This window comes from Stegostoma tigrinum, chromosome 6 (genome assembly GCF_030684315.1).
Source record: "Stegostoma tigrinum isolate sSteTig4 chromosome 6, sSteTig4.hap1, whole genome shotgun sequence".
In the NCBI taxonomy this organism is placed as follows: Eukaryota; Metazoa; Chordata; class Chondrichthyes; order Orectolobiformes; family Stegostomatidae; genus Stegostoma; species Stegostoma tigrinum.
Genome location: NC_081359.1, coordinates 114,016,953 through 114,040,311, shown reverse-complemented (window position 1 = coordinate 114,040,311; position 23,359 = coordinate 114,016,953). Strand labels below are relative to the sequence as shown.

The 23,359-nt window shown below is 50.3% G+C and overlaps 1 protein-coding gene across 1 annotated transcript in view; it reads right to left on the bottom strand.

Annotated features, from left to right (window-relative positions):
* Window positions 1–7,680: 7,680 nt before the first annotated feature.
* Window positions 7,681–23,359, bottom strand: part of LOC125453505 (FH2 domain-containing protein 1-like) — a 110,370-nt gene continuing 94,691 nt past the window's right edge. The window contains exons 8-12 of the mRNA XM_059646975.1: window positions 16,195–16,302; window positions 15,972–16,042; window positions 15,488–15,605; window positions 13,660–13,824; window positions 7,681–10,075 (exon numbers count right to left, since the gene is read on the bottom strand). Coding sequence (XP_059502958.1) covers window positions 8,777–10,075; window positions 13,660–13,824; window positions 15,488–15,605; window positions 15,972–16,042; window positions 16,195–16,302 — 1,761 coding nt within the window. The 3' untranslated portion in view covers window positions 7,681–8,776. The remainder of the gene's footprint in view (window positions 10,076–13,659; window positions 13,825–15,487; window positions 15,606–15,971; window positions 16,043–16,194; window positions 16,303–23,359) is intronic.

Below are 23,359 nucleotides of genomic sequence, written 5' to 3'. Positions count from 1 at the left end.
CCCAACACCCATCCCCCCACACACCCCTCCCACACCCACACCCCCTCACACCCCCATCCCCTCACACCCCAACCCCCCTACCCCCACACCCCTCCACTCACACCCCCCACACTCCTCACCCCCAAACCCTTCCCCTCACACCCCCATCCCCTCACACCACTCCCCCGACACCCCCTCATACCTGCATATCCTCACACCCCAACACCCCTCCTCCCACACCCCATACCCTCACACCCCAACACCCCTCCCCTCACAACCCCCACACTCCTCACCCCCAAATCCCTCCCCCCACTCCCCATCCCCTCACACCCCTCCCCCCACTCACCTTCCCTGATACCCCTCCCCCCTCACACCCCTCCCCACACACCCCTCACCCCCAAACACCCTCACACCCCTCCCCACTCACACCCACCACACCCCTCCCTCCACACCCCTCGCCCCCAGCCCCCATACCCCCTCACACCCCAACACCCCCCCCCACATCCCTCACCGCCAATCCCCCTCACACCCCAACAACCCACACCCCTCACCCCCACATCCCTCACACCCCCATCCCCCCAAACCCCCTCACACTCCTCCCCACTCACACACCCCTCACCCCCAAACACCCTCACACCCCTCCCCCCACCCCCTCACACCCCTCCCCCCCACACCCTCCCGCACCCCTCCCCCTCACAACCCTTCCCCCTCACAACGTTTCCCCCGAACAACCCCCTCACACCCCTCCATTTCTCACAATCCTCCCCCCATCACACCCCTCTCCCCCAACAACACCCTTACACAACCCCCACACCCTCATCCTCCTACTCACATGCACCCCACTCGCACACACCCCCCACATACCCACGCCTTCACACCCCCCACTACACACATTCCCCCATTATCCCCTTCGTCACCCATCTCCCCAGACCCACATCTTCATCCCCCTCCTCTCACACACATGCCCTCGCACATCCCCCCCACACACCCCCCTCACATACCTCTTCACACACCAGCCCCCACACACCCCCACTACCTACATACCCCCTTTACCCCAATCCTCACCCACTACCCCCAGCTTCATCCCCCTCCTTACACACACACCCCTCACACACCCCCACAAACCCCTCCTCTACACACATACCCCCATTACCCGCACCTCACCCAACCCCCACACCCCATTTTCACTCCCCTCCTCACACACCCCCTCCAGCCTCACACACACCCCACGCCCCCATCCTCATTACCCTCCTCACACACCCACACCCCATTCACAGAGACCCCCACACATGTGCACACCTCCAATCCACCACCCTCACACTGGCCATTACAAACTCCTCTCACTCACAGACACTCCTCATACAGTGACCCCTCACCCTCACAGATACACCCCCTCCCCACAGACCCTCAGACACTCTCCCCACCCTCCCACAGTCCCCTACTCACACACACATCTCACACAGAGACCTCTCTCACACACCCTCTCACAGACTCTCACACAGACCCTCACACAAATCCTTCATGCACACCCTCTCACAGAGCCTCAGACGCGCCCCTCACCCTCACACACATCCTCACACCAGCCCCCACTCTCACACACCCCTCACACAGAGACCCCGCATTCTCTCACACACCCTCGCACAGACCCTTCATACACACCCTCACAAAGAGCCTCACACAGTCCTTCACACACAGCGTCACACAAATTGGCAGCACACGGTACAGACTTGTCACTCTGCTTCTCCCTCTGTGTCAACAGCAAGGGGACTCAGGGAGGGAGGGATCATGTATGGAGGGATTGTCTGGGCAGGTAGAGTGAACACAGGGGGAATGTATGGAATGAATCCAATGAGGGAATGAGCAGGAAGGACTTGGAGCTTTACTAATTCCTAGCATCATCTTGCGGGGCTGTGGTACTCATTGACTCACTCACTCGTTTCCTCTTACACTGATTCACTCACTCACTCTCTCTTACTCTGACTTTCAGTTACTCACTCACACTCACTGCCTCCCTGTTACTCTCACTCGTTTTGACTCACTCACTCTCTCTCCCTACCACTCACACCTCTTGCCACAGAGAGCTGTGGGAGCAGAGTCCTTGTGTATATTTAAACTTGGTGATAGATAAATTTTTGACCAGTCGGAGAATTGAGGGTTACAGGAAAGGAAAGAAAGTGGATGTAAGGAATGTCGGATCAACCATGATCCTATTATGGCCTCCTAATCCTGTTTCCTACGGTTTTAAGTTTTCAGGGCCTTGCTGAGGCCACCCCTGGAATATTTTGCACAATTTGGGCTCCTTATCTGAGGAAGGATTTTCCTGCTGTAGAGGGAGGGCAGTGAAGATTTGCCAAATGGATTCCTGGGATGGCAGGACTGACATGAAGAGAGATGGAGTCAGTTAGAATTGTATTCACTGGGGTTTAACAGAATGGGGGGGGGTGTCAATAGAAACGTATAAAATGCTAACAGGACTGGACAGGGTAGATGCAGGAATGATATTCCCTATGGTGAGAGAGTCCAGAATGAAGGGCCACAGTTTGGGGAGACAGTAAACCATTTAGAACTGAGATGAGGAGAAATGTCTTCACCCAAGGACACGTGAGCCTAAGGAATTCACTACCACAGAAAGCTGTCATGGCCAAAACAACAGAACCATAAACAGAAGTTGCTGGAAAGGTTCAGCAGTTCCGGCAGCATCTATGAAGGAAAAAGTCAGAGTTAACATTTCGGGTCCAGTGACCCTTCCTCAGAACTAGACCCGAAACGTTAACTCTGATTTTTCTTCACAGATACAGGGCAGCACAGTGACACAGTGGTTAGCACTGCAGCCTCACAGCGCCAGGGACCTGGGTTCAATTCTACACTTGGATGGCAGTGTGTGGAGATTGCACATTCTCCTTGTGTCTGCATGGGTTTCCTCTGGGTGCTCTGGTTTCCTCCCACAGTTCAGGATGTGCAGGCTAGGTGGATTGGTCATACTGAATTGCCTATAGTATCCAGGGATGTGTAGATTAGGTGGGTTATAAGGGGATGGATCTGGGTGGGATGCTCTGAGGGTCAGTGCAGACTTGTTCGGCCAAAGGGCCTGTTCCCAAACTGTAGGGATTCTATGATACTGCCAGATCTGCTGAGCTTTTCCAGCAACTTCTCTTTTTGTTCCTGATTTACACCACCTGCAGTTATTTCGGTTTTTATTAAGGCCAAAACATTGCGTGTTTTTAAGAAGGAGTAAAGTCATGTGGAAGTGGGTGCTGCTATCTGGGTCTCAAGACCATCCTCTCCTCACTGTGGGGAGTGCGGGAGTTAGCAAAGTGACCACAGCACCTTGGACCAGGGAGGCATTCTAGTGCAGGGTGGCTACAGAAATGTACCTGTGGTAGGGGACAGGGTGATGAGGGGGCAGATACTGTTCCCTGTAGCACTGTGCAGGAGTGGCCCAGTGCCAGGGTAATGATGTCTCCTCAGGACTGGATGGGAATATGGAGAGGACCGAAGCAATCCAGCGGTGGGACAGGGAGAGGAGCAGAGTCTACAAACATTGACAAACAACAGGAGTTAGGTGGGAATAATTTTATAAAGGTAAAATTAATGGCCCTTTACCTGAATGTGTGAACAAAATAAGTTAAATAACAACACAAATACATGTAAATGAGTGTGATCCTATACCTGTTGCGGAGATATCGTTACAAGGATATCAAAGCTGGAAATTAAAAATTGAGGGCTATGTGAACTTTGAAAAGGACAGGTAGGAAGGAAAGGGTGGAACAGTAGAATTGTTGGTGATGGAATGAGTACAATAACATGAAATGTTCTTGGATCAGGAGAACGTAAAATCCATGTGGGTAGAGGTTTAAAAAAAAAGGGAAAGAGGATACTGGTAGGAGGAGTCTAGGCATCTGGACGGTAGCTGTTTGGTAGGACAGAGAATATATTGGGATGTAATGAGGGCGCATAAAAAAAGGCATTACGTTATTCACAGCTGACTTTAATCGTCTCAATCCCAAACCAATGGCATTGTCCCACACAGACTCAACCTGGTGAAGCCAGCAAACAGGACTACTTGCACACCAAACCCCATGGTAGGCTCATGCAGAAGGTAAGGAGGCATGGGATAGGGGGAAATGTGGCAGATTGGATTCACAATTGGCTGACCCTTAGAAGACAAAGGGTGGTATTGGATGGAAGATATTCAACATGGTGCTCAGTTGCGAGTGGTGTCCCACAAGGATCTGTTCTGGGTCCTCTTCTATTTGTGATTTTTGTAAATGATTTGGATGAAGGAGTGGAAGGATAGATTAGCAAGTTCGTGGACGATACGAAGGTGGGTCACGTTGTGGATAGTACAGAGGGCTGTTCTAGTTACAAAGGTCTCTCAGCTCTGAAGACAGATCTGTCTCATCGGCCAGCCTCAGGAAATGGAGGGAAACATGAATCTTCACCAAGAAAAGACCAAACCAAAGAATCCAGTCAGAGAGGCCTTAGGAAAAATTTGGATTTGTTGCAGGATATTGGGAGCTGGGCAGGCATTTTTGCGTTGGTTCCCTGTGACTGTCAGTCAATAGAGCAAGCAAGAAAAGAATTCCCTTGGGTGACTGTCACTGTGGAGTTTGCACAATCTCCCCGTGTCTTCGTGGGCTTCCTCCGCGTGCTCCGGTTTCCTCCCACAGTCCAAAGATGTGCGGGTTAGGTGAATTGGCCATGCTAAATTTCCCGTAGTGTCCAGGGATGTGTGGGTTATAGGGGAGTGGGTCTGGGTGGGATGCTCTGAGATTCGATGGGGACTTGTTGGGCCGATAGGCCTGTTTCCACACTGTAGGGATTCTATGTTTCTATCACAAATTGCCAGATGGTTCTTACTTCAGTGGAGCTGGAGAGATTGCAGACACCAGGATCGTTCTGTGTAGAACAAAGCAGATTTAATTCAAGCATCCAAATTGATAAGTGGTTTGGATCAAGTAAAGGAGGAACTATTTCCTGTGGCAGGAGGATTGGAGACCGGGCTGAAATGAACTATAACCCAGAAAGCGGACCATTGCTGGTCCAGCGTCAGCTAGATCATTGTATCCAGTTATGGGCCTCAAGGTTTCAGAAGGATGTCGGGGAAACACAGAGAGCAACGTTGACTGGAGGAGACTCTGTGAAGAACAAGCTGGCTAGCTGATCCTTCCCATTTCTGAGAAAGAAACACTCTACAACATGTCAGGGTAATTTTTTGGAGAGTAATTGAAGGAACATCTCGAGATTGATTTTCTGAGCAAGCTGTATCTGCAAGACTCCAGAGGGTACATATGTCAGACCAGCACATTCCAGATCATTTCACACTTTATGCTTTCCCCTTCAAGAGTAATCTGTTGACCAAAGTGGATTTTTCTCCGGTCTCCATGGAGAAATGTGTTTTTTTCCTCTCTTTCCCTAAAGTGTGCATATGTTTGTGAGAGTATTTCGGGGATACTTATGGAGGTAAGAACATAGAACATAGGACTGTACAGCACAGGAATGGGCCCTTCAGCCCACGATGTTGTGCGGAACATGATGCCAAATTAAACTAATCCATTCTGCCAGCCTTTCTCCATTTCCCTCCATCCTTTGCATATTTATGTGTTTACCTAAAAATCCCTTAAATGCCTCTCTTGTATCTACCTCCACCAGCACCCCTAGAAGTGCGTTCCAAACACCTCCCACTCCCTGTGTTAAAAAAACTTGTCCATTATGTCTCCTTTGAACTTTTCCCCCTCACCTTAAATGTATGGCCCCTAGTTCTGGGCATTTCGACTCTGGACTGTCAACCCTATCTATACATCTCATAATTTTATAGACTTCTATCAAGCTTCCCCTGAGCCTCTCTGCTCCAGAGAAAACAACCTGAGTTTTTCTAGCCTCTCGTCAGGCAGTATCCTGGTAAACCTCTTCTGCACCCTCTCTAAAGCCTCTAAATCCTTCCTATAATGTGGCGACCAGAATTGAAATGAGTCTTATAAATCTGCAACATGACATCCTGACTCTTATACTCAATTTCCCGATCAATAAAGGCAAGCATGCCCAACGCCTTCTTTAACATCCTATCTACTTGCGGGGCCACTTTCAGAGATGTGTGGACTTGAACCCCAAGATCCTTCTCTACATCAGTGCTGGTCAGGGTCCTGCCATTAATTGTGTACTTTTCCTTAACATTTGATCTCCCAAAGTTCAGTGCCTCACACTTATCCAGATTAAACTCCATCTGCCATTTCTCCGCCCATATCTGCAACTGATCTGTATCTGTCTGACAACCTTCTACACTATTCACAACTCCACTGATCTTTGTATCAGAGATAATAGGAATGCAGATTCTGAAGAATCCGAGATAACAAGGTGTAGAGCTGGACGAACACAGCAGGCCAAGCAGCATCAGAGGAGCAGGAAAGTTTGACGTTTCGGGCCTAGACACTTCATCAGAAAAGGGTCTAGGCCTGAAATGTCAGTCTTCCTGCTCCTGAGATGCTGCTTGGTCTGCTGTGTTCATCCAGCTCCACACTTTGTTATCCACTGATCTTTGTGTTGCCTGTAAACTTAATAATCCACCCATCTACATTTTCATCCAAGTCGTTTATATAGATCATAAACAGAAGAGGTCCCAGTAAGGATCGCTGCGGAAAGCCACTAGTCATGGGTCTCCAGCCAGAGAAACACCCTTCCACCACTACCCTTTGATTTCTATGGGTAAGCCAATTCTGAATCCAAGAGGCCAAGTCATCATGAATCCCAAGCATCTCAATCTTCTGGATGAGGCTACCATGAGGGATCTTGGTGAAAGCCTTAGTAAAATCCACGTAGACAACATCCTCTGCTCTACCCTCATGGATCACATTTGTCTCACCTTCGAAAAAGTCAAGTAAGTTAGAATGACATGACCAGCTCTGCACAAAGCCATGCTGACTGACCTTAATTAGGCCATGCTTTTCCAAATGTGTGTAAATGCTATCCCTCGGCATTCTCTCCAGTTCTTTCCCAACCACTGATGTGAGACTCACCATGTATAGTTTCCTGGATTATCCCTATTTCCCTTCTTGAACACAGGGACAACATTAGTTACTCACCAATCCTGAGAAATTTATATCTCTCTATTACTGAACCTATTAATGTCTCTTCGTTGAATATGATTTATTTAGATAATAAGCTTGTTAACAGAGGGGCCTGGCTGATCGAACTTCCTGTTTGAAACCTGAGATGGGGAATTCTACAGCTGGCCACCTTGAAATTTGGGAACAATATGTTTATTTGACGTTAGCAGTGTAAATGTGCTGGAGAAGGCCAGTGAAATGGAACAGGCAGAGGTGCTCCTCCAGAGGGTCAACACAGTCCCTATGGGCCAAGTGGCCTCCTTCTGATGTAGTAGCCAATTCCCTGGCTCAATGATTCACTTTTAAGAAAGTCAAGGGCAAGGACCAGAAAGGGGAGTTTTATTTTTGGCACGGCGGGCTGTGATCTGAGACATGCTGTGTGAGTGGCTGATGGATGGAAATTCACTCGGGACTTTCAAGCAGGAATCAGAGAAACACTGGAACAGGGAAACATTACAGAAGCACGGGGCTGGATAATAACAGAGCAATTTAACAGGACAGGTCCTGTAGATGTGGATGAGGTAAAGTGCAGATATTGTTCAAGGTATTTCAACCTATGTCAGCTCCCATTTCAAAGGCTTGTTTATTTTAGGTGACTTTCATTATAAATTCAACACTTACATTCCAACAAGAACTGTCATTGGTGGGATGTTAGGATTCCATCGTGACAGCTTACATTAAAAATATTACGAATGTGGTAATAACAGGAAAGTGATGGATGGATGTATGAGATACCATGCTCAATAGAAGATGCTTCATTGTAACACACTGGATTCCTGACCGTGGGTTAATCCACATTATACAATACAGAAACCTATTTGTGCAGTCCCTCTTTGGTGAATCCCTCAGCAAATCCTTTGTCATCTGATCAGCTTGAAGTGACCAGCTGGTAGCATGAATGAGGGTACGCTCCCTACTGCCCTGACATCAGTGAAGACTCAAGTCAGTCTCTGAGCCTGGAGACACCAACAACCTTCATGTTCTCAAGACAATCTCTCCACGTCCCAATATGACATTTTGAAATGTGACGTATGACAAAATTCACTCCACATTCACTGAACTGTCAAAAACATAGCACATCTTAAAGTCTCATAAATTCTGATCTTCCATCAACAGGTGGATGGTAATTGGAGGCGTTATCACTTCAAGGCAGAATAGACAGACTCTTTATGACCAAGGGGATGAGAGATTCTCACAGATATATCGGAATTCAGGTTAATTTCAAATCGGCTATGAATTATTATTCAATGATGGGGTAGGTTCGAAGGGCTGAGTGGCCTACTCTTGTTCTTTGTTCATTATTATCTGGCTCCTCTTCAAACCATCTTCCTCTGGGCCAATCAATGGAGAGGAGATCAACCATCATTGTCTGTTCCCCACTCATTGACCAGCTCCGTCTTCAACAGAATTCCCAATCTCCCACTGCATTAGTCCATTTCCAGCTGTCACCTCATTTGGAGAGTGATGGACATTCCCTACCAGTCACTCCCGGGACAACTGACCTTCAGCCCTCTCCAATCCACTTGGAGACATCACACACGTTAGGATACTCAATGAAATTCCAACTATTTGTTGATGGGCATTGACAAAGCCAATGCATCCTGCATTTCTGTTCAGGCCATTGACAGGACAGCAGCGAGGATCTAACTCCCATGTATCCCTCCCCCCTCCCCTCTACCTATAACACACAGAGGTTAAGATGGCTCACTCCCATCATCTGTGCGTGAGACTATGGCGGCATTTGATGGATTTTTGAGTTTAGTTGTTTTGCTGTCACTGAAACGTTTAAAAAAGTTGGCCAAGGAGTTAGTGCTGTGACTAGGGCTTTCTAGAACCTCTTTTTTCACTCTCCCATCCGAGGCACCCTCCCCCATTGATGCTTTGCTAGTTCTTTTGCTGAAGAAACTGGCAAACTTCCAAGTGTGGGACTCTTCTGCCTTTGCATCATCTTTCTGGGTTGGTTTGTTGGCTGTGATAGGCTTCACAGATTTGAATGTAGCGGTGGTAGAGAGTTTCCTGACAGCTGGAGATGAGGGCACCTTGTCCACAGAGAAACCTCGAGTGAGGGATCGTTTCCTGGCTGCAGGCCGAGGTTTCTCTCCAGAGAAACTGTGGGAGAGATCTTTCCGGAAGGCCCTGGCTGACGAGGATGCTGGACGATGAGATTCAGCCGGGAGGTTTGAAGAGAATTGTTTCTGCTCTTTTTCGGAATTGGGAGTATTCCCAGCGAGAGCGAATGCAGTCGCATCAGACTGTGAGGGAGTCATTCCGGGGTCAGGGGTACAGCTCCCAGCTAAACGTCCTGCCCCAAATCCTGACTCCTTGTCCATTTCCATCAGGAAGCCTCCAGAGAGGGAATACGGCCGGCTGACAGGCTGCTGGGCTTTTACTGGGTCCAAACTGCCAGGCTGCTGGGCTTTTACTGGGACCAAACTGCCAGTCTGCAGGGTTGCTGCTGGCTCCAGGCTCCCAGACTGTTCTGACTCACCAACGGCAGGGACTCCTGATCCCCCAGATCCCAGCAGGCTTTCCTCTTGCTCCTGACCCACCTCTGCATGCCCATTACTGTGGGTAGTGCTGCTCTTGGCCGGCTCACAGTATTCCTCAGAGATTCGCAAGGTCTGGGCGAATTTGTTCTGTTTGAGACGCTGCCCGGAGTTCCCAGCTCCAACCTGGAAACCAAGCAGTTTCTTAGAAACTTCCCTCAGCCTCTGAGCATCATCCCGGGTTAGGGAGCCATTTCGTGAATCACTTTGTTCGCTTCTTGCCCGAATCTGCTTCAGCGACTGGCTCCTGGGGATTGAGCCTTCTCCCTGTTGGCTGCTCCTCTGCCGAAATGAGTTCTGGTTATTACGCAGCAGTGACTCCAGATCGCCACCTCCCAGACCCTTCTCCGTGTGAGAGCAGCTCGCAATCGAGATCCGCTTCGCTTTTTTCTCCTCCTTCTCCCTCTCTCGACGTTTCCTCTCCAACAGAGCACGCTGCTTGTTCTCCTGCAAAGACAGAGAGACACCAGGTAACAGAAGCAGTGAGAGAGTGTGAGAAGCAGAGAAACAGAGAGATGGAGAAAGAGAGGCAGTAGGAAACAGTCCCCGCTGAAGAAACACAATTCAGAAGGACCCCACAGATCATCTCAATTGTCTCATTCCAAACCAACGGCCTTGTCCCACGCAGAGTGAAGCCACCAGTCAGGACTACCTGCACGCCAGACAGTAAAAGCAGCAAGTAACAGAGCTAAGCAATCCCACAACCAATGGATCAGATCTGAGCTCTGCAGTCCTGCCACATCCAGATGTGAATGGTGGTGGACAATTAAACAACTCACTGGAGGGTCCACAAATATCCCCATCCTCAATGATGGAAGAGCCCAGGAAATCAGTGCAAAAGATAAGGCTGAAGCATTCGGAGCAGTATACAGCCAGATGTGGCGAGTGAATGATCCATCTCGGCCTCCTCCAGGGGTCCCCAGCATCACAGATTCGGTCTTCAGCCAATCCGATTCATTCCACGTGATATTTCTTTAGAAGAATGAGGGGATTTCATATAAACTTATAAATGGGACTAGACAGGTTTGATGCAGAAAGGATGTTTCCAAAGGCAGGGCAGCCCAGAACCAAGAGTTACAGTCGAAGGATGCTCAGCAGGACTGAGATGAGCAGAAATGTCATCTGTCAGAGAGTGGGGAGCCTATGGTATTCTCTGCCACAGAATGTGTTTAAGGCCAAAATATTGAATGTTTTGAAGGAGTTCATAAAATGTCTTCAGCCTAAAGGGATTAAAAGGTTTGGGAAGAAAGCAGGAACAAGGTACTGAGCGGAATGATCAGCCATGATCATATTAATAGAGCCACAAAGTGATACAGTATGGAAACAGACCCTTCGGCCCAACCAGTCCATGCCAACCATGTTCCCAAACTAAACTAGTCCCACCTGCCTGCACCTTGCTCTTATCCCTCCAAATAATTCCTATTCATGTACTTATTCAAATGTCTTTTAAATGGTGTAACTGTACGGCATCCACCACTTAGAACATAGAACATTACAGCACAGTACAGGCCCTTCAGCCCTCGATGTTGTGCCGACCTGTCATACCGATCTTAAGCCCATCTAACCTACACTATTCCATGTACGTCCATATGCTTATCCAATGATGCCTTAATTGTCCCTAAAGTTGGCGAATCTACTACCATTGCAGGCAAAGCGTTCCATTCCCTTACTACTCTCTGAGTAAAGAAACTACCTCTGACATCTGTCCTATATCTTTCACCCCTCAATTTAAAGCTATGTCCCCTCGTGCTCGCCATCACCATCCTAGGAAAAAGGTTCTCCCTATCCACCCTATCTAACCCTCTGATTATTTTAAATGTTTCAATTATGTCACCTCTCAACCTTCTTCTCTCCAATGAAAACAGCCTCAAGTCCCTCACCCTTTCCTCGTAAGACCTTCCCTCCATACCAGGCAACATCCTAGTAAACCTCCTCTGCACCCTTTCCAAAACTTCCACATCCTTCTTATAATGCGGTGACCAGAACTGTACACAATACTCCAAGTGCGGCCGCACCAGAGTTTTGTACAGCTTCACCATAACCTCTTGGTTCCGGAACTTGATCCCTCTATTAATAAAAGCTAAAACACTGTATGCCTTCTTAACAGCCCTGTCAACCTGGGTGGCAACTTTCAAGGATCTGTGTACATGGACACCGGGATCTCTCTGCTCATCTACATTGCTAAGAATCTTACCATTAGCCCTGTACTTTGCCTTCCAGTTACTCCTACCAAAGTGCATCACCTCACACTTGTCCGCATTAAACTCCATTTGCCACCTCTCAGCCCAGCTCTGCAGCTTATCTATGTCTCTCTGCAACCTACAGCATCCTTCGTCACTATCCACAACTCCACCGACCTTAGTGTCATCTGCAAATTTACTAACCCATCCTTCTACGCCCTCATCCAGGTCATTTATAAAAATGACAAACAGCAGTGGACCCAACACCGACCCTTGAGGTACACCACTAGTAACTGGTCTCCAGGATGAACATTTCCCATCAACTACCACCCTCTGTCTTCTTTCAGCAAGCCAATTTCCAATCCAAACTGCTATATCTCCCACAATTCCATTCCTCCGCATTTTGTACTTCCTCTGGTTCATTCCACACATGAACCACTCTCTATGTAAAAAAAATCCTCTCACATCTTTGTTGAATCTTTCTTCTCCCATCTGTAGCTCTGAACTCCCCCATCTGGGGAAAACACCTTTGCTATTAACCTCTATAAGGTCACCCCTCAACCTCCGACACTGCAGTGAAAAATAAAGGTCCCAGCATATCCAACAATTCGTTATAACTCAAATCTTCCATTCCTGCAACATCCTGGTAAATCCTTTCTGAACCCTCTCCAGTTCAAAGATAGTTTACATATAACAGGGCTACCAGAATTGCCCAGTACTCCAGAAATGGCCTCACCAATGTCCTGTACAACCACTGCATGACATCCCAACTCCTGTACTCAATGGTCTGAGCAATGAACGCAAGCATGCTAACACCTTTTTAACCACTCTGTCAACCTGTGACACAAATTTCAAAGATCTGTGTACATAAGCCCTAACTGAACGGCAGAGCACGCAAGAAGGCCGACATTGGGGAGACGTCAGAGGCAGGTTCTTTCCTCAGAGAGTGGTAGGGGGCGTGGAATGCATTGCCGGAGAGGATAGTGGAGTCGGCCTCGTTAGGGGCATTTAAGCAGCTATTAAATCGGCGAATGGATGATGGTATATGGTAAGGATGGAAGTTAGATAAACCTTAGGTTTCGGGTAAAAGTTCAGCACAACATGATGGGCCGAAGGGCCTGTACTGCACTGTACTGTTCCATGTTCTATGTTCTATTAACATGGACACAAAACTGGCTAAGTGAGAGGAAACAGAGAGTAATGGTCATTTTTATTGTTCAGGCTGGGAGCATTTGTAATTGAGTTCCCCAGGGGTCAGTGTTGGGCCCCTTGCCTTTTCTGGTACTTATTAATCACCCGGGTCTGATGCACAGGAGCCAATTGCAGAGTTTGCAGAGGAAGGATTGTAATCCGTGAGGAGCACAGTGTGGGACGCCAATAGGACATTGACAAGTTGGTGGAGCGGGTGGAGAGATGGCAGATGAGGCTCAGTTCAGGGAAGGGCGAGGTGATGCACTTTGTTTGGAAGAACATTGAAAGACAATATAAAATAGGGAGTACAATTCTAAAGGGCGTGCAGGAGCAGAGGGAGCTTGGTCTCTGTGTGCACAGATCTCTGGATGTGGCAGGACAGCTCAAGAATGTGGTTCATCAAGCAGCCCGTGTCCCCAGCTTTATTAATAGGGGCATGGAGTACAAGAGGGAGGAGGTGATATTGAACTTGTACAAAGCACTTGTTAGACCTGTGCTGGAGAATTGTGTACAGTTTTGGACACCACATTATAGGAAAGGCATGAATGCATTGGAGAGAGAGTGCAGAAGCAGTTTCCAAGAACATTTTCAGCAATGAGAAATGTCAGTGATGAGGAGAGATTGAAGACACCTATTGCCCTCCTGTTCAGACTCACCAACCTGTGTCGCTATGATGAATTTCTCTCTGAAATTTTGGAAGATTTGGCAGCATTCCTCCAGTTTGAATTTCTCTTCATCCTCACAGAGATATTCAGCAAGTTGCTGACTCACCACCTGCAGCTCAGTCACTGAGGCCTGGACTTCCTCCAGCTGCTTCTCTGCCTTCTGCAAGACACAAACTCATCGTTCATTGATAGGAGGTGGGGGAACAAAGGAGCACAACCTCTGGCCCAACAGGGAGCACCGACCCTTGACCCCAACATGGAACACCAACCCCTGACTCCAACAAGGAGAACCGACCCCTGACCCCAAGTGGGAGAACCAACACTTGACCCCAACAGGGAGCATGACCCCGACCCCAAAAGGGAACACTGACCCTTGACCCGAAGAGGGAGCACTGATTCCAGATGCCCTACCGGGAGTGCTAACTCTGGACCTCATAAGTGAGCACTGGCCCCTGATCTCAAAGTCATAGAGCTGTAGTGGATGGAAGCAGCCTCTTCAGTCCAACCTGTCCATGCCAACCAGATATCCTACATTAATCTAGTCCCATTTGCTAGCATTTGGCCCATTTCCCTCTAAATCCTTCCTATTCATAGACACGTCCAGGTGCCTTTTAAATGCTGTAACTGTACCAGCCTCCACCACTTCCTCTGCCAGCTCATTCTATACGCACACCACCCTCTGTGTGAAAAAGTTGCCCCTCAGGTCCCTTTTAAATCTTTCCCCTCTCACCTTAAACCTATGCCTCTCTAGTTTGGACTCGCCCTACCCAAGGAATATGACCTTGCCCATTGACCCTATCCATGCCCCTATGATTTTACAAACCTCTATAAGTTACCCTCAGCCTCTGAAGTGGAGTCGGCCTCATTAGGGGCATTTAAGCGTCTATTAGATCGGCATATGGATGATTGTATATGGTAGCGGTGGAGGTTAGATAGACCTTAGGTTTTAGAACATAGAACAATTCAGCGCAGAACAGGCCCTTCCGCCCTCGATGTTGCGCCAACCTGTGAACTAATCTAAGCCCATCCCCCTACACTATCCCATCATCATCCATATGCTTATCCAAGGACTGTTTAAATGCCCCTAATGTAGCTGAGTTAACTACATTGGCAGGCAGGCCATTCCATGCCCTTACCACTTTCTGAATAAAGAACCTGCCTCTGACATCTCACATAAATCTATCACCCCTCAATTTGTAGCTATGCCCCCTTGTACAAGCTGAAGTCATCATCCTTTGGGTAAAAGTTCAACACAACATCGTAGGCCGAAGGGCCTGTACTGTGCTGTACTGTTCTATGTACTAGCCTGGATGTGCTAAACCGGATGAGCTAATCCCTCATTAACCTGGATGTGTTAATCCCTCACTCACCTGGTTGAGCTAATAATCCTTCACTAACCAGAATGTGCTAATCCCTCACTAATCTGGATGTGTTAATCACTCATTAACCTGGATGAGCTAACCCCTCATTAACCTGGATGTGATAATCCCTCACTAACCTGGATGTGCTGATCCCTCACTAATCTGGATGTGTTAATCACTCATTAACCTGGATGAGCTAACCCCTCATTAACCTGGATGTGATAATCCCTCACTAACCTGGATGTGCTAATCTCTCACTGACCTGTATGAGCTAATCCCTCACTAACCAGGATATTTTAATCCCTCACTAACCTGGATGTGTTAATCCCTCATTAACCCGGATGAGCTAATCCCGCACCAACCAGGATGTGTTATTCCCTCACTAACCTGGTTGTGCTAATCCCACATTAACCTGGATGAGCTAATCCCTCACTCACAAGGTTGTGTTAATCCCTCACTAACCTGGATGAAGGTTTCCATTTGCTGTCGGATCTCCAGGTGTTTATCCAGGTTTCCTTTCACCAGATGAAGTTTCTGTTTCAGTTTCTCAAACTCACTCTCCAGTTCCTGTTTGAATAACCTGTTCCCAGGAGGAGAAAAGACGCCATTCAATCATAATTACCCCTATCAAACTCTCCCCACAGTTACCACAGCAACAGGCCCCTATCCCCAGTGTATGGGTCCCACTGAAGAATGGATGGGGATGAGGAAATAGAAGGCAGTTCGTCAAGGCAGCGTAGTGAGGGGGGAGCAGGTCAGCACCAGATCAGAGACTGAGGGGGGTTTGGGGCGGGGCAGGGTGGATAAGGGCTGGTGCACAGGGTTTTTGGGGTGTGGGGGTGACAGATCGGTGATGGGGTTGGGACGGAGGTGAGAGATTCAGGGGAGGGTGTAGGGTCAGTAATGGGAGGCTGAGCAGATCCCACAGTGACTCCCGGGCTGATACCTGGATGCTGCCCCGAGATTCCGCAGCTTGTTCGGGAATTCCAACAACATCCTGTCGTTCTTCTCCGCTTCCTGCAAAATCATTCAGTGAAAGATTCAGGAAAAAGGCAATCAGCTTCCGTTCCAGCCAGGATTCCACAGGGTCCCAATCCAGGAAGGTACATCTCCCACCAAACCCCTACCTCCTCCGAAGTTCTCCCCGGTCTCCGGCCCCAGTCACTCACCATCGTGACAAAATGCATCAGGTTCATTCCCGGGCAGTTTGCCTTGGTTTCAGCGAGTTTCAGTAACGAGCTCATTCGGAAACCAACAGCATTCCCAGTGTAAGAACCCTGCGGCAGGGAGGGAGAAACGGAGGGACAGGGAGAGAGGGAAGGACCAATTAGCACTGACCAGGACAAAAGTAGCAAATTCAACGATTCAACTATCAACACTGGCCCAGCTCCAACATCAGCTAAATAACACAATGTGTGCGACGGTACCGCAGTGAGAGTCAGTGTATGTGGGACTGTACCCCAGTGAGAGTCAGTGTGTGTGTGACTGTACCCCAGTGAGAGTCAGTGTGTGTTGGACTGTACCCCAGTGAGAGTCAGTGTGTGTGGGACTCTACCCAGGTGAGAGTCAGTGTGTGTGGGACTGTACCCCAGTGAGAGTCAGTGTTTGTAGGACCGTACCGCAGTGAGAGTCAGAGTGTGTGGGACTGTACCCCAGTGAGAGTCAGTGTGTGTGTGAGACTGTACCCCAGTGAGAGTCAGTGTGTGTGTGGGACAGTAACCCAGTGAGAGTCAGTGTGTGTGGGACTGTACCCCAGTGAGAGTCAGTGTGTGTGGGGCTGTACCCCAGTGAGAGTCAGTGTGTATGGGAACGTACCGCAGTGAGAGTCAGTATGTGTGGGACTGTACCCCAGTGAGAGTCAGTGTGTGTGTGGGACTGTACCCCAGTGAGAGTCAGTGTGTGTGTGTGGGACTGTACCCCAGTGAGAGTCAGTGTGTGTGGGACTGTAACCCAGTGAGAGTCAGTGTGTGTGGGACTGTACCCCAGTGAGAGTCAGTGTGTGTGAGACTGTACCCCAGTGAGAGTCAGTGTGTGTGTGGGACTGTACCACAGTGAGAGTCAGTGTGTGTGTGGGACTGTACACCAGTGAGAGTCAGTGTGTGTGGGACTGTACCCCAGTGAGAGTCAGTGTGTGTGAGTAGGACTGTACCCCAGTGAGAGTCAGTGTGTGTGTGGGACTGTACCCCAGTGAGAGCCAGTGTATGTGTGCGACTGTACCCCAGTGAGAGTCGGTGTGTGTGGGACTGTACCCCAGTGAGAGTCAGTGTGTTTGTGTGGGACTGTACCCCAGTGAGAGTCAGTGTGTGTGGGACTGGACCCCAGTGAGAGTCAGTGTGTGTGACTGTACCCCAGTGAGAGTGAGTGTGTGTGTGGGACTGTACCCCAGTGAGAGTCAGTGTGAATGGGACTGTACCCCAGTGAGAGTCAGTGTGTGTGTGGGACTGTACCCCAGTGAGAGTCAGTGTGTGTGGGACTGTACCCAGTGAGAGTCAGTGTGTGTGGGACTGTACCCCAGTGAGAGTCAGTGTCTGTGTGGGACTGTACCCCAGTGAGAGTCAGTGTGTGTGGGTCTGTACCCCTGTGAGAGTCAGTGTGTGTGTGGGACTGTACACCAGTCAGTGTCAGTGTGTGTGTGCGTGACTGTACCCCAGTGAAAGTCAGTGTGTGAGTGGGACTGTAACCCAGTGAGAGTCAGTGTGTGTGGGACTGTACCCCAGTGAGAGTCAGTGTGTGTGTGGGACTGTACCCCAGTGACAGTCAGTGTGTGTGGGACTCTACCCCAGTGAGAGTCAGTGTTTGTGGGACTGTACCCCAGTGAGTGTCATTGTGTGTGGCACTGTACCCCAGTGAGAGTCAGTGTGTGTGTGACTGCACCCCAGTGAGAGTCAGTGTGTGTGGGACTGTACCCAGTGAGAGTCAGTGTGTATGGGACTGTACCCAGTGAGAGTCAGTGTGTGTGGGACAGTACCCCAGTGAGAGTCAGTGTGTGTGTGGGACTGTACCCCAGTGAGAGTCAGTGTGTGTGTGGGACTGTACCCCGCGATAGTAAGTGTGTGTGTGTGACTGTACCCAGTGAGAGTCAGTGTGTGTGTGGGACTGTACCCCAGTGAGAGTCAGTGTGTGTGGGTCTGTACCCCAGTGAGAGTCAGTGTGTGTGTGGGACTGTACACCAGTGAGAATCAGTGTGTGTGTGTGTGACTGTACCCCAGTGAGAGTCAGTGTGTGTGTGGGACTGTACCCCAGTGAGAGTCAGTGTGTGTGTGTGTGACTGTACTCCAGTGAGAGTCAGTGTGTGTGTGACCGTACCCCAGTGAGAGTCAGTGTGTGTGTGGGACGGTACCCCAGTGAGAGTCAGTGTGTGTGTGTGACTGTACCCCAGTGAGAGTTAGTGTTTGTGTGGGACTGTACCCCAGTGAGAGTCAGTGTGTGTGTGTGACTGTACCCCAGTGAGAGTCAGTGTGTGTGTGTGTGTGACTGTACCCCAGTGAGAGTCAGTGTGTGTGTGTGACTGTACCCAGTGAGAGTCAGTGTGTGTGGGACAGTACCCCAGTGAGAGTCAGTGTGTGTGTGGGACTGTACCCCAGTGAGAGTCAGTGTGTGTGTGGGACTGTACCCCGCGATAGTAAGTGTGTGTGTGTGACTGTACCCAGTGAGAGTCAGTGTGTGTGTGGGACTGTACCCCAGTGAGAGTCAGTGTGTGTGGGTCTGTACCCCAGTGAGAGTCAGTGTGTGTGTGGGACTGTACACCAGTGAGAATCAGTGTGTGTGTGTGTGACTGTACCCCAGTGAGAGTCAGTGTGTGTGTGGGACTGTACCCAGTGAGAGTCAGTGTGTGTGGGACTGTACCCCAGTGAGAGTCAGTGTGTGTGTGGGACTGTACCTCAGTGAGAGTCAGTGTGTGTGTGGGACTGTACCCCAGTGAGAGTCAGTGTGTGTGTGGGACTGTACCCCAGTGAGAGTCAGTGTATGTGTGGGACTGTACCCCAGTGAGAGTCAGTGTGTGTGTGGGACTGTACACCAGTGGGAGTCAGTGTGTGTGTGGGACTGTACCCCAGTAAGAATCAGTGTATGTGTGGGACTGTACCCCAGTGAGAATCAGTGTGTGTGAGTAGGACTGTACCCCAGTGAGAGTCAGTGTGTGTGGGACTGTACCCCAGTGAGATTCAGTGTGTGTGGGACTGTACCCCAGTGAGAGTCAGTGTGTGTGTCGCACTGTACCCCAGTGAGAGTCAGTGTATGTGGGGGACTGTACCCCAGTGAGAGTCAGTGTGTTTGGGACTGTACCCAAGTGAGAGTCAGTGTGTGGGAGTAGGACTGTACACCAGTGAGAGCCAGTGTGTGTGGGACTGTACCCCAGTGAGAGTCAGTGTGTTTGTGGGACTGTACCCCAGTGAGAGTCAGTGTGTGTGTGGGACTGTACCCAGTGAGAGTCAGTCTGTGTGTGGGACTGTACCCCAGTGAGAGTCAGTGTGTGTGTGGGACCGTACCCAGTGAGAGTCAGTGTGTGTGTGGGACTGTACCCCAGTGAGAGTCAGTGTGTGTGTGGGACTGTACCCCAGTGAGAGTGAGTGTGTGTGTGGGACTGTACCCCAGTGAGAGTCAGTGTGTGTGTGGGACTGTACCCCAGTGAGAGTCAGTGTGTGTGTGGGACTGTACCCCAGTGAGAGTCAGTGTGTGTGTGTGGGACTGTACCCAGTGAGTGTCAGTGTGTGTGTGTGGGACTGTACCCCAGTGAGAGTCAGTGTGTGTGTGGGACTGTACCCCAGTGAGAGTCAGTGTGTGTGTGTGTGACTGTACTCCAGTGAGAGTCAGTGTGTGTGTGACCGTACCCCAGTGAGAGTCAGTGTGTGTGTGGGACTGTACCCCAGTGAGAGTCAGTGTGTGTGTGTGACTGTACCCCAGTGAGAGTTAGTGTGTGTGTGGGACTGTACCCCAGTGAGAGTCAGTGTGTGTGTGTGACCTTACCCCAGTGAGAGTCAGTGTGTGTGTGTGTGACTGTACCCCAGTGAGAGTCAGTGTGTGTGTGTGACTGTACCCCAGTGAGAGTCAGTGTGTGTGTGGGACTGTACCCAGTGAGAGTCAGTGTGTGTGGGACTGTACCCCAGTGAGAGTCAGTGTGTGTGTGGGACTGTACCTCAGTGAGAGTCAGTGTGTGTGTGGGACTGTACCCCAGTGAGAGTCAGTGTGTGTGTGGGACTGTACCCCAGTGAGAGTCAGTGTATGTGTGGGACTGTACCCCAGTGAGAGTCAGTGTGTGTGTGGGACTGTACCCCAGTGGGAGTCAGTGTGTGTGTGGGAATGTACCCCAGTGAGAGTCATTGTGTGTGTGGGACTGTACCCCAGTGAGACTCAGTGTATGTGTGGGACTGTACCCCAGTGAGAATCAGTGTGTGTGAGTAGGACTGTACCCCAGTGAGAGTCAGTGTGTGTGTGACTGTACCCCAGTGAGAGTCAGTGTGTGTGGGACTCTACCCCAGTGAGAGTCAGTGTGTGTGAGTAGGACTGTACACCAGTGAGAGCCAGTGTGCGTGGGACTGTACCCCAGTGAGAGTCAGTGTGTGTGTGGGACTGTACCCCAGTGAGAGTCAGTGTGTGTGTCGCACTGTACCCCAGTGAGAGTCAGTGTATGTGGGGGACTGTACCCCAGTGAGAGTCAGTGTGTTTGGGACTGTACCCAAGTGAGAGTCAGTGTGTGTGAGTAGGACTGTACACCAGTGAGAGCCAGTGTGTGTGGGACTGTACCCCAGTGTGAGTCAGTGTGTGTGTGTGACTGTACCCCAGTGAGAGTCAGTGTGTGTGTGGGACTGTACCCAGTGAGAGTCAGTGTGTGTGTGGGACTGTACCCCAGTGAGAGTCAGTGTGTGTGTGGGACCGTACCCAGTGAGAGTCAGTGTGTGTGTGGGACTGTACCCCAGTGAGAGTCAGTGTGTGTGTGGGACTGTACCCCAGTGAGAGTGAGTGTGTGTGTGGGACTGTACCCCAGTGAGAGTCAGTGTGTGTGTGGGACTGTACCCCAGTGAGAGTGAGTGTGTGTGTGGGACTGTACCCCAGTAAGAGTCAGTGTGTGTGTGTGGGACTGTACCCAGTGAGTGTCAGTGTGTGTGTGTGGGACTGTACCCCAGTGAGAGTCAGTGTGTGTGTGGGACTGTACCCAGTGAGAGTCAGTGTGTGTGTGGGACTGTACCCCAGTGAGAGTCAGTGTGTGTGGGACTGTACCCCAGTGAGAGTCAGTGTGTGTGGGACTGTGCCCCAGTGAGAGTCAGTGTGTGTGGGACTGTACCCCAGTGAGAGTCAGTGTGTGTGAGACTGTACCCCAGTGAGAGTCAGTGTGTGTGTGGGACTGTACCACAGTGAGAGTCAGTGTGTGTGTGGGACTGTACCCCAGTGAGAGTCAGTGTGTGTGTGGGACTGTACCCCAGTGAGAGTGAGTGTGTGTGTGGGACTGTACCCCAGTAAGAGTCAGTGTGTGTGTGTGGGACTGTACCCAGTGAGTGTCAGTGTGTGTGTGTGGGACTGTACCCCAGTGAGAGTCAGTGTGTGTGTGGGACTGTACCCAGTGAGAGTCAGTGTGTGTGTGGGACTGTACCCCAGTGAGAGTCAGTGTGTGTGGGACTGTACCCCAGTGAGAGTCAGTGTGTGTGGGACTGTGCCCCAGTGAGAGTCAGTGTGTGTGGGACTGTACCCCAGTGAGAGTCAGTGTGTGTGAGACTGTACCCCAGTGAGAGTCAGTGTGTGTGTGGGACTGTACCACAGTGAGAGTCAGTGTGTGTGTGGGACTGTACCCCAGTGAGAGTCAGTGTGTGTGGGACTGTCCCCAGTGAGAGTCAGTGTGTGTGAGTAGGACTGTACCCCAGTGAGAGTCAGTGTGTGTGTGGGACTGTACCCCAGTGAGAGCCAGTGTATGTGTGCGACTGTACTCCAGTGAGAGTCGGTGTGTGTGGGACTGTACCCCAGTGAGAGTCAGTGTGTTTGTGTGGGACTGTACCCCAGTGAGAGTCAGTGTGTGTGGGACTGGACCCCAGTGAGAGTCAGTGTGTGGGACTGTACCCCAGTGAGAGTGAGTGTGTGTGTGGGACTGTACCCCAGTGAGAGTCAGTGTGAATGGGACTGTACCCCAGTGAGAGTCAGTGTGTGTGTGGGACTGTACCCCAGTGAGAGTCAGTGTGTGTGGGACTGTACCCAGTGAGAGTCAGTGTGTGTGGGACTGTACCCCAGTGAGAGTCAGTGTCTGTGTGGGACTGTACCCCAGTGAGAGTCAGTGTGTGTGGGTCTGTACCCCTGTGAGAGTCAGTGTGTGTGTGGGACTGTACACCAGTCAGTGTCAGTGTGTGTGTGTGTGACTGTACCCCAGTGAAAGTCAGTGTGTGAGTGGGACTGTAACCCAGTGAGAGTCAGTGTGTGTGGGACTGTACCCCAGTGAGAGTCAGTGTGTGTGTGGGACTGTACCCCAGTGACAGTCAGTGTGTGTGGGACTCTACCCCAGTGAGAGTCAGTGTTTGTGGGACTGTACCCCAGTGAGTGTCATTGTGTGTGGCACTGTACCCCAGTGAGAGTCAGTGTGTGTGTGACTGCACCCCAGTGAGAGTCAGTGTGTGTGGGACTGTACCCAGTGAGAGTCAGTGTGTATGGGACTGTACCCAGTGAGAGTCAGTGTGTGTGGGACAGTACCCCAGTGAGAGTCAGTGTGTGTGTGGGACTGTACCCCAGTGAGAGTCAGTGTGTGTGTGGGACTGTACCCCGCGATAGTAAGTGTGTGTGTGTGACTGTACCCAGTGAGAGTCAGTGTGTGTGTGGGACTGTACCCCAGTGAGAGTCAGTGTGTGTGGGTCTGTACCCCAGTGAGAGTCAGTGTGTGTGTGGGACTGTACACCAGTGAGAATCAGTGTGTGTGTGTGTGACTGTACCCCAGTGAGAGTCAGTGTGTGTGTGGGACTGTACCCCAGTGCGAGTCAGTGTGTGTGTGTGTGACTGTACTCCAGTGAGAGTCAGTGTGTGTGTGACCGTACCCCAGTGAGAGTCAGTGTGTGTGTGGGACTGTACCCCAGTGAGAGTCAGTGTGTGTGTGTGACTGTACCCCAGTGAGAGTTAGTGTGTGTGTGGGACTGTACCCCAGTGAGAGTCAGTGTGTGTGTGTGACTGTACCCCAGTGAGAGTCAGTGTGTGTGTGTGTGACTGTACCCCAGTGAGAGTCAGTGTGTGTGTGTGACTGTACCCAGTGAGAGTCAGTGTGCGTGGGACAGTACCCCAGTGAGAGTCAGTGTGTGTGTGGGACTGTACCCCAGTGAGAGTCAGTGTGTGTGTGGGACTGTACCCCGCGATAGTAAGTGTGTGTGT